The sequence below is a fragment of the Magallana gigas genome, chromosome 7 (assembly GCF_963853765.1).
Source record: "Magallana gigas chromosome 7, xbMagGiga1.1, whole genome shotgun sequence".
In the NCBI taxonomy this organism is placed as follows: Eukaryota; Metazoa; Mollusca; class Bivalvia; order Ostreida; family Ostreidae; genus Magallana; species Magallana gigas.
The window spans coordinates 35,164,104-35,176,055 of NC_088859.1; the positions used below are offsets into that span (position 1 = coordinate 35,164,104).

General features: G+C 32.2%; 1 protein-coding gene across 1 annotated transcript; it reads left to right on the forward strand.

Moving 5' to 3' along the window:
* Positions 1-1,427: 1,427 nt before the first annotated feature.
* LOC105342005 (nodal homolog 3-B) lies at positions 1,428-5,010 on the forward strand. Its single transcript, XM_011448783.4, has 2 exons — positions 1,428-1,949; positions 3,941-5,010. The coding sequence occupies exons 1-2, from the start codon at positions 1,649-1,651 to the stop codon at positions 4,645-4,647; spliced, it is 1,008 nt and encodes a 335-aa protein (XP_011447085.3). The 5' UTR covers positions 1,428-1,648; the 3' UTR covers positions 4,648-5,010.
* The last annotated feature ends 6,942 nt before the right edge of the window (positions 5,011-11,952 follow it).

Sequence of the window (11,952 nt, forward strand, 5' to 3'; positions counted from 1 at the left end):
GAAACAAACAAACAAAACATGAATAATTTCGGTTTTCTTGGAATGTTTTTTTTTACAGTACAAACAGGCTTTGCTGTACGTCATCAAAGTCTGTATTTGATACCCTTTCTCCCTCCGAATATAGAGATACACGTCTTTGTAATTTATGACATCCAAGTTTATGGGATTTTTTTAAATTTTTTTTTTGCAGCATAAAAATGAAACTGAATAAAATCGAATTTAACAAATTGCGACGGAAGTTATCAGTGTGACTTTTATGTATATATTTTTTTTTTATATTCGCGTTACAAAAATAGTAAAACCAACTTTTTAAGTCGCACACTAAAGATTTTCACGTGACCCGTAGGTTAAACGCCAAACTTTTTCAAAAATACAATTTTGTGAACACAAAATCATAATTTGCTAAAAAGATCCCCCCCCCCCCCTAAAAAAACAAATAAGGGGTAAATTTTAATTTGTATTCTAATAAAGTCTAAACTGATATCTGAGAGATTTAAACTGAGAGAGAGAGAGAGAGAGAGAGAGAGAGAGAGAGAGAGAGAGAGAGAGAGAGAGAGAGAGAGAGAATTATTATGAAAATATATGTTTAAATAATGATTCTATAAAAGTCAAATATATTGGTAAAATACAATACATCGTGTTTCTTCGCATTTTAATCATTTTCACAAACAAAAAGATATTTTTTTTTGGGGGGGGGGGTCTTTGGAATGCATTTCTACGACGCGGTTCACAATTAAACATGTTTTATTTGTGCTTGGGAACTGCTGTTAGTGTTAAACAGTTTAAATATAAAATAGTGTATTTTATAGTAAGATCCAAACTCTCAAAAACTGAAAATGGCCACTTCATTTTTTTTAAGTGGTAGTTGTAAATCAACAGTAGCTGATACCTAAAACCTATACACACAGTTGGTTTTTAAATAATGATTTTATTAATATTTTCTATTGCATATGATTTTTATTGAAAATTGTGTTTGTATGAGATTAAATTAGTAAAATGAAAGGGATACTAGACTGATTATAAATTCGACGCAAATGTACATATACAAGAAGTTAAAATCAACATAAAGAATTGAAAATCGCAAGGAAAAGTACTTTTCGAATAAAAATAAATAAATAAAAATGATAAAAATGCATTTAAAGTTGTTAATTATTTTATTTTTTAACCCAATTTATTTTCATTTGATTCTGGTTTTGATATTTCAAAAAATGGATTATAATAAAAACAAAGTTCGAATTCAGGAAAAAAATAACCTTATTTTACCTGTTTAAATGCTGCCTCTGTAAATGGTACAGATTTTCATAAACTCTTAAGCCATCGCTGACAATGAGCCAATCAGGTGGCTGTATCGTATAACTTACCAGTCCACCTTATATAAAGCAAGTCTACTTACAGCTTTTAACTTGATAGCTTAAGCGTATTCAACATCGATGCAACTATTATAAAAATTTCCTCCCGTTTTAATGGTAACAACAACAGGGCTGGATCAGTTGGGATTAAATTGAGGGACCCAGGATCAGGCTGACACAGATAGCTACGGCGATTGAGGAACGCTTCTAATCCTCAGTAATTCCCCCTAACTCCTTTCACCCACCTTAAATTTTATCTGAAGCGAAACCGGGTGTGCTAGATTCGGAACTTTTTCATCATGGCTGGACAGATTTGTCTGTTATATTCCATCCTACTTTTTCACTTTGGGACCGCTGCAGTTCTTAGAGCTCGGTTACCAGAGGAACTTTCCCCTCACGTTGCACTTTTGTCGTCTGCAAGACCATTTCCCTCTGATGAGCAAAAAGACACGGCGATTTCATCCATTGGAAGTTCCAACAAATATATACTGACTTTTTATCAAAATTTGTTAGACGGACACTCTTTGTCGGAAGCTGCCCAGACAAATGAAAAGGCCAAACTTGACGAAGTCAACACTATACGGAGCATTGCCCCAAAGGGTGAGTACCATGGCTACCTCTAAGTCCGCGCGTGAACATCATAAAACTTTATAATATTTGCAATTGACGTTGTCGGACACAGTCTTTAAGACCTTTTGTACAAACGACAAGAAAATTCTTGAACTTAAACGGACGAAATTTGGGTTTTTTAAATATCAATATTAAATTTACATATGGGGTATATACATCATAATCTCAAGTTTTATTTTTTAAAGCATTAAAAAGCACTGAAAGGTATAGACTTTTTTAACAAATGCAACTGATTCTACGCAACAGTTGTAGTAGAGATAGCGAACTGTAAGATAACACGCTTTGTCCTGAATTTAAACATGATTATAATAATTTGCACGATAATCATAAAAAAGTAAAAAAAAAAAAAAAAAAAGGTATGATAATTACGTAACAGAAATGAATATAATTGGTGTAAAATAATGCAGAGTTGAAATTACTTTTAAAAAATGCATTTATTGAGAGAGAGAGAGAGAGAGAGAGAGAGAGAGAGAGAGAGAGAGAGAGAGAGAGAGAGAGAGTCTATAAAAAAGTTCTTAAAATATTAGATATCGGAAAAGGGCTGAATGACACTATTACGTGAAAGCTTTAAGACCACAAGACGACCACTTAGTATATTCTTTTTTATTTATAAAAGTAAGACAACCTACTTTTTTTGGCCGAATAAGAGGTTGTGAAAAGCGTATTTTGTTCTGGAAAAAACTAATAAAAAAAAAAACAAAAAACAAAAAAACGAGCGTGAGATTTTCTTATTGATCGACCTTTTTTTTTTTTTTTACAATTGTCGCTTATTGTGGGAAAAGTGTATAATATTTCACCTTAAAAATATAATTTTCTTGTATTATATTCCCCATAACTAAAAGAACATTCGTGTACAAATAGTAAGCATTGGCATATATTCCAGACACAAAAAAAATCGCATGGAAGGTGGAAATGAATTTCATTTAAATGATAATTTTGCAAGAAAACAGAATAAGATGCGATATATTTTTGATTTTAAAAATATAATTGTATCTAACTTAAACTACCCAATATTAAAAAATTTCATTAATATATGACATTGTTTATAAATGATTTTTGTAATCATTCCTGTATACTTTTTTCCTTTAAAACTCGAATATTAATTTTTAAAAAAGGGGAAAAAAATTAAGCAATTTAAGGTTCATACGATTTCAAATCGTGATATTGTATTGTCGCAATCATAATGACCATATTAGTATAACTTCATTTTTTTTCTCATTGAAATATTGATCAATTTAATGATTATCGAAAGAGATTAATAGTAAAGAAAAATACAGACAATTAAATAAATGTCAAATCCTACAGTGAGCTATTAAAGTGTCTGCGAATATAAGACTTTCGCACGTATATCAGACAGTGCGAGCGACAGCTCTTATTCACCCTTCCTTATATAATCCTCTTATTTGCCCATATCAGTAAACTCAGTTTACGGTTTTCAGTGAACTTTGTAATCTTTGACCTGTCCAATCGACGCCTTGATGCTTTCCTTGTCATCAATTCCACCGTAATCGTGTGATTTGTGTACACTTTGGAGATCATATAGCCTGAAATGGTAATCCTATTAATCGGTGTCAAAGCTGGCGCGATGCCTTACAATTGTCCAATAATCCCTTACATTTGACCTTAAATACACAGTCTTGGCGACAAATTCTAAAATAACGCTCATGAATTAATATGATCGCAATAATTAATTACCGGGAAAGGTTTTGTTAGAATTAATACCATGGCAAAATAATTAAATTGTTGTCTCAATTAGTGCATTTTCAAACCTTTGTATGGTTTCTTCCTTAGAACAGCTGACATTGTTATCAAAGATCTAACTTAATCAAACAAAAGAGTTTACATGTTTTGGCATAAAACAATTCTGAAATATCTAAATTTTAGATGGTGCCTAATACCAAAATCTATAAAAATCGGTTGACGCATTGCGTATAATTACATTTTCTTTTCTTTTTTCCTAGTTAACTACAATGGAATGATTTTCAAGATTCCAGTTCTTGGATCGGGAGAATCGGTGCAACATATGGAACTTCGATTTAATGCACCTACAACTCACAGAAGATGGCTAGAGATTGGCATAAAGAGAATGAATAAAACTATTAAAAGATGTGTGCAACCCGTCACAAATAAACATGACTTAACCTTATTAATCAGACCTTGGATGTCGAAAGAAAATAAAGAACTCTCTGTTGAAATCAAACAAAAAATTGTCCCCGAGACCGAGGAAGATGCCATTCTAGTTCTCTTTACAAATGACAAAGCCCATCTAACAAAACTGTCTGACATAAGCAATGTATCCAAAGATGATAATGAAAGCCATTCAAGAAGCAGGCGATCTACCCCCCGTCGTCGAAGAAAAAACTGCCATTTGTCCAACATGCATGTTAGTTTTAGTCGCCTTGGTTGGGGGCAGTACATTGTTTTCCCCAAAACTTACAACGCCAAAGTTTGTAAAGGGATATGTGTACCCGCTATCGCCCAGCAAAAAGCTGTGACGAACCACGCCGTGATGCAGAGTTTGATGCGAGAGTCGGCTAAAGGCAATGTTCCCTTGCCATGTTGTGTACCCCAAAAGCTGAGTCCCCTCAGCATATTGTACACAGAAAACGACCAGTTCCTTGTAAAACATCATAAAGACATGGTAGCTGAAGAGTGTGGATGCGAATAAGATATTTCCAATGATATTGTGCGGTCACGAATTCTCGATATGTACATCTGGGATGGGGGATGGGGGGTAAATGTATCTTAAATTGTATTTGTCGCACATCATCTTTGACAAGTGTCTGGAAATGCATCTTTGTAAAGTAGTATTATTTGTATGATTTACATAAATTGACATGAAATGAATGAAATAAAAGTAAACGGGGGGAGAAGGTATACATGTATAATTGAACGCATATACGTAATCAGTTACTTGATGATGACTGGTTGGTCTGAGATATTTGCAATGTCGGTGTAATTTTGCTCTCCACACTATCCATAAGCTGTTGAAGGCAAATGAATTGCTACAATTTTTGGCGGAGAACATTTGTGTGTGTGTATGTTTATTCGAAGTTACGAATTCGCATGGAACATGTACATGTTAAATTCTATTTATATTCATTATTGTTATTTGTTGTTGAATTTTCATGAAAATAAATTATTTTCAAAGCTCATTAACATTTCACCTTGTAGTAAAAATCCCCCTCTGTGACATTTCCTCTCTTTTACATACATGTAATATCAATTGTTATCAAAAAGTTTATATATTTATATTTATAATTTCATGAAATATCATTTTATAGATCTATTCATGGTTAGATTATTATTATAAACATGGAATGAATGTTAAAGGGTCGGTTAACTTTTATCGCGCTGATCAAAACGAAGCATGTCGCCTTTATTTCATATGTAGAACTTTTGTTTGTTTTGAATATATTTTATTGTGTAAATCAAAAGAACTGAAAACAAGTTCTCGCAACTTATGAGTTCCTCTCCCTACATACAACAGTCATTCATAATAATCTAAAAAATAAATAGATTTCAAGTAATTTTTGGCCGCTAGAAGGCGCGGTCGGTTAAGCAAATCGATTAATCTCTAAGGTCTGAGCAATGACGTAAAAACTGAACATTTTTGACGTAGCACATTGCACCGCCTGACAAAACTTGTCATTAAGATAAAAAAAGAATTCCAAAAAAAAAAATAATTAAATAAATAAATAAGCTGCAGGCATTTTAAAAGGCACTCCGATCCTCAGCCTCAAAATATTTTTTCATTATAAAAATGTTATCTATCCTTCAAACTTTATAAATGAAAAATCCATATATTTTACGAAGTTATTGCAATTTTGGCCACGATGGATATAATGGAATAAATATACAAGTTGAGATCAAATATATATATATATATATATATATATATATATATATATATATATATATATATATATATATATATATATATATATATATATAAAACTGAATATAGTTAGAAATTGTGCTTTTGCAAACTCGTTTTGTAATGTATTTGAATAGATTTAATTGGGAAAAAATAAATTCAAAATTGTATTTCACTACTAAACCGAATGGGCATTTGCGCCATCTTATTCCCCCATCTTCTTTTTTGAAGATGGGTGAATAAGGCGTGCAAACTGCCCATATGAGTATGGATAAGATACTATAAAATCAAAATAGGAACAAATCTCATAATTTCTTTCTCAATTATCAAAAACAATGTATATTTACCATAACATCGATTTATAACCTTTAAATATGTTAAATATTTAAAGTAGATTGATTTAAATTGGCGTATGCGTGTCAAAACCTCCAAATAGTGTCATTTTTAGAACTTCAATGCCTTTTCTTTCATAGAGGGCTCCATATTTTTGTCATAGTCTATATGACGTTTAAAGGAAATCAACCCGATTTCAATCAACAAAAACGTGGAGAGATGACCCACTATACATGTACTTTAAAAATGTCAATTTGTATCCCAACAATTGAACGTTTTAGAGAAATACTACAAGTCCGTAAATTCGTGTTTGAAGTTGCATTTAACATTTAACAATGAAGTTTGTTGTGACTGAAATGGCTCAGTGGTTAGAGCACCAGACATTAGGTAACATTTTAGAGCTAGGGTTTTTAGGTTGTAGGGTTCGATACCACCTAAATTTTAGAATTCATTTTTTTTCTTATCGTTTGTTAAAATATTCAAAACTGAATATAGTTAGAAATCGTGCTTTTGTAAACTTGTAATATAACATCATATAGTATATTTGGTTGGAAAAAAATTAAGTTGAAATTGTTTTTTTCGACAAAACAAAATGGGCATTTGCGCTATCTTGTTCCCCCATCTTCTTCCGCAGTAAAAGAGGAGAGGGGGTCCGGACCCTATCCCCCCCCCCCCTGGATAATTAAATTTTATTAATTCTATACGATAAAATTTCCAAAATATGCCTCGGAACCCTTTAAACGATAGAAAGCTCCACAGTTATAAAAAGGCGAAAGCGCGAAGATGCGAAGGCGAGAGTGCGAAGTTGCGAAGGCGAATAGGCGATAGTAGAATCGCTTCTTCGCTTCCGCAACTTCGCACTTTAGCCGTCATATCTTCGCGCTTCGCATCTTCGCACTTTCGCTCCATCGCCGTCGCACCTTTGCCATCGCAACTTCGCACTCATGCAACTTCGCCCAAAAGGCGAAAGTGCGAAGGTCGAAGTGGCCCCATCGGAACACCAAATGTATCTCATTATTACGAGTGACAACACATTAAAATTATTTCAAAATTCAAGGCACTATAAAACAAAATTCTGTTTATTGGCGATGAAAGAGTAGACTCGATATTGTTCATGAATTATACTTGCATTGACGATTTTCCCCTACTACAAACTACTGGGTATGCAAGTGCATCACCCAGAATTAATGATGAAACCAAAATTATGAAAATTTTACTCCACTGTTAGGCATTATAAGCAAGCTGAAATTAGCAGGCACTAATAGCAGCCATTACGCCAGTAGAAGTTAACGGCCAATAAGGACAAGCGTCAAAGTACTGAGAGTACTCGAACAGAAAATATGTTTTACTTTATCATCGGCATACTTTAATTAATATCAAGATGATTAATGCATCAATAGTTTGTATGAGCATTGACAACTTTGGATGCAGTAAAGATCGTGTGATCAAAATCAAGGGGGATATAAACCCTAATATGAACCCGAACCTCTTATCAACGCTTTTAGAAACAATATCTTCTTATTATAATTGATCAGTGTATTATCTATTTAAGATTTACTATAGTCAGGTACTCGTCACACATTTGCTCTAACAGAATAAAATCTATTCATGATCTCAAATACAACATTACAACAAATGTTTAGAATATCGATGTTCATGTATTACGTAGAGGAAAACAAAACTAACGTAAAATGATTTTTAAAAATCACTTTCCCCCAGAAATGTAGATAAGAAGTATTCATATTCCTACGTTACCTGCCTCCTTAGTCTTTTCCCATAAAAATATATACATGTATCATTCTTCGATTGACAATTCATTCACCAATGAATATTGGTTATTTTATTATTACAACAACTATTCTTTTATGATTATTGTTATCACACAATATCCTCATTGTGTATGAATTTGTTTTTCTTTATTTGCTTCATTAACCGCCATATGTCCACGAGAGAAGTGACGTAACTGTTAACAATCAATGTGTGGCAATGTAAGAGTGTTTTGTGAGTGCTACGGATATGAAAAACTATATACAGCAATTTATTTACAAGTTCGGTGTTTATAACATCAAAATCAGTTGAATAGAGTGAAGTAATCTCAAAGTCGTATCTTGGAAACGGGGTAACCAATTTCTGTTCTTGTTTACAGCGTCATTTTTCTACGGGTGTCCCGTAAACTTATGCGTAGACTAACCCGTAAACTTATGCAGTTGCGATCAACAAATACAAAAGATTTTTGGAATATCCTGAACTCTTCAAAGAGGGATTATAAGAGCCCGGTAAATATCAAAGATATGTTTGATTTCTTTAAAAGTATCAATGAAGGTAGTCTGTCCTCTGATAGCGATACTCTTCACGAACCTCAGGTAGATGGAAGCTCTAACGAATTACTGAACTGCGAAATTAATTAGTGAGAAATAACCGACGCTGTAAAGAAACTTAAAAATGGTAAAGCCCCCGGCTATGATAATATTGTTAATGAGCATATTGCCTCTACTTTGAATACATTCCTACCAATTTATAAGTTGTTTTTTAATGTTGTATTTGATAGCGGGCTGGTACTAGAGGAATGGCTAGTTGGTATTATTAAACCTATATATAAGAACAAGGGTGATCACACTTCTCCGAAAAACTACCGACCTATTACGTTACTAAGCAGTTTGGGTAAATAATTTACGTCCATTTTAAGTAAGCGTTTAGAATTGTATTCGGAAGAGGTAGAACTGATCCATAATAACCAAGCGGGTTTCAGGAAAGGTTTTTCTACTTTAGACCACATTCTTACTTTACAATTTTTATCCAATACGTTGATGAAGTGTAAGAAAAAAAATGTTATGTGCTTTTATAGATTTTAAACAGGCATTTGACACAGTTTGGAGAAATGGTTTATGGTGCAAGCTCTTAAATTATGGTATCAATGGTAAATGTTTTAAATATATTACAAATATGTATAAAGGTACTAAATCATTCATCAAGATGAATGGCACGGTATCCGACTTTTTTTTCTTGTAATGTTGGAGTCCGCCAAGGAGAAAATTTGTCACCATTTTTGTTTTCATTGTACATAAATGATTTAGAAAATTATCTTGTTGAAAATAATATTGCTGGTCTGCAAAGTTTTACCACATCAATAGAAAATGAATTATGTATATACATAAAACTGCTTGTACTTCTTTATGCAGACGATACTGTTATCTTGGCGGAATCTGGCGATGATTTGCAGAACGCACTGAATGAGTTTGAATGTTATTGTAAAGAGTGGAAATTAAATGTTAATATTTACATTATCCAGTGTCTTTGCCTGTGATAACACTACGTATCGATTTTGTACTATATAACCCATAATACAAATGACGCAAGATTGAGGCGCAAGTGGGGTTTGCTTATTCATATTTAAATATTTAATCGTACTATGGCCTAAAATTATATAAATATAAGTAATAAGGAATCATTCTTTGAATATTATGAGGTGATAATTTCGGTCGGGGCGTTATCAAATCTATCATAAAGCCCTTCGGGCTTTATTGGATTTGATCAGGCCCCGACGAAAATTATCACCTCATAATACTCAAAGAATGATTCCTTATTCCTTATATATAGATAAAACAAAAGTATTATTTTTTTTCAAAGGACGAATGTGTAAAAGAGTGTTTTTTTTATTTTAACAACAGAGTTTTAGAAATTGTTAAAGAATTTAAGAACTTTGGCATTATATTCTAAAGAGCTGGCTCTTTTTTAAAAGCCAAAAAACATTTATGTGACCAAGCACAAAAGGCAATGTATGGTGTCATTAGAAAAATTAGACAATTTAATCTACCAGTTACATGTCAGTTAGAACTCTTTGATAAAATGGTTGTACCTGTATTGCTATATGGTTGCAAAGTATGGGGTGTTGAAAAACTTGATAGTATTGAACGTGTGCACTTAAAGTTTTTAAAGCACATTTTATGTTTTAAAAGTAGTACTCCAAACAATATGGTTTACGGAGAAACAGGTCGTTTTCCTTTATCTGTAATTGTATTTACTAGAATTGTATCATACTAGTGTAAATGAATTTCTAGTGCTAATACTAGCATTACAAATATATTATACCGGTACTTGTTAAATCAAACTGAAAATAGAACCAGTACTAACCCTTGGATTGATTTCATGTTTTTAACTCATGTGGTTTATCAAATGTTTGGCATAGTCAGTTTTGAAATATTGTTAACCAAACATGGGTTTCAAAGGCAGTTAAACAGAGATTACAAGATCAATTTATTCAAAAGTGGCATGCTGATATAAATAATTCATTAAAAAGAGTTATATTTAGAACTTTTAAAACAAATTTTGGATATGAAAAATATTTAGATATTTTACCCCTGAAATTCAGAAAAATTCTTGGTAAATGTCGTACTTCATATCATCATCTACCAGTTGAACTGGGAAGATGGGGGTATCTCATTAAATGAAAGATTTTGTCCTCTCTGTAACACAAATCGTATAGCCGATGAATTTCATTATATTTTAGAATGTGATGCAATATCACAAGTCCGGAACAAGTTTATAGACAAAAATTTTTCGGCTAGACCAAATGTGCTAAAATTTTCGTATCTTATGACAACATGTAACATGAAATTGTTGAGAAAATTGTGTATATATTTAACAAAGATATACGAGGTAGTCTGTCCTCCATGAGGTTCATTTTGTATAACTTTTCCTAACTCTATAACCCTTATATTTATATATGTTTACCTCTGACCAATTTATATGTATATTTTAATGTTACTTTTGTCCTCATGTACCATATGTTTGAAAATGTTTTGAGCGAATAAATGAACAGAACTGTCATTTTTCTTCATGTTTAACATGAAGAAAAATAACCCCTTGGTCTTTTTTTTTTTCTTTTCCCGGTCATTATTCTGCGGGGGTCATTATTCTTCATTATTACAGCAGACCTTTACACTAGAATACGCACTGAGTGTACGTCATACAAACCCGTCGAAATAATGATTTTTCATTACTCGCTGCTGCTGTATAGATTGTGTTTCTATCTTCATTACCGGGGGTCTTATTGAATTTTACGCTCATCGCAAGTCATGCTGTGTATTTGATAATATCTTGAATTGGTCGAAAACTGACTTCTCATTGTTCAAACAATGAACCCAAGTATAGATATGATGATTTTTAAATATTAAATACTATATAACTTAAGTAAAGAAAAATGTGTGCAGCTGACGAGAAAAACCGAATCTAATTTGGATATAATGTTCATTTCAATACTATTCTGCCAAAACGGCCCGCTTCAAATGAGCTTTCGTCGTTTTCTAACTCGGTAAATAAATTGATTGTTTTCTAAGCACAATTACATTATATGCCATTATACTTTTACTGTTGATGAATTCAAAGCCCAAAATTCCAAAATATAAATAAATATATGAAAGTTTAAAAAAATTTATCAAACATCAGAAAAAATAAGCATAATCATCATATATTAGAATATCATTAGAATCAAAATCTCATCTTCTAACTCAGGAAAACTTCATTTGTACAGTAAACTATTAATACTAACGAGTACAAGTTGCAAGCTTACTTAAAGTTTTTCTTGAAAAAGCATGAAAGATCCCAGCTAACAAGATTAAGAATATGTGCACATTCACTATTCATTGAAACAGGTAGATATTGTAAACCAATTATCCCAAAGGAAAACGTTTATACTATGCTTGTAAATTATTAGTCGAATATGAAAAACATTTTGTACTTTACTGTCCTGTGTATGACAATCTT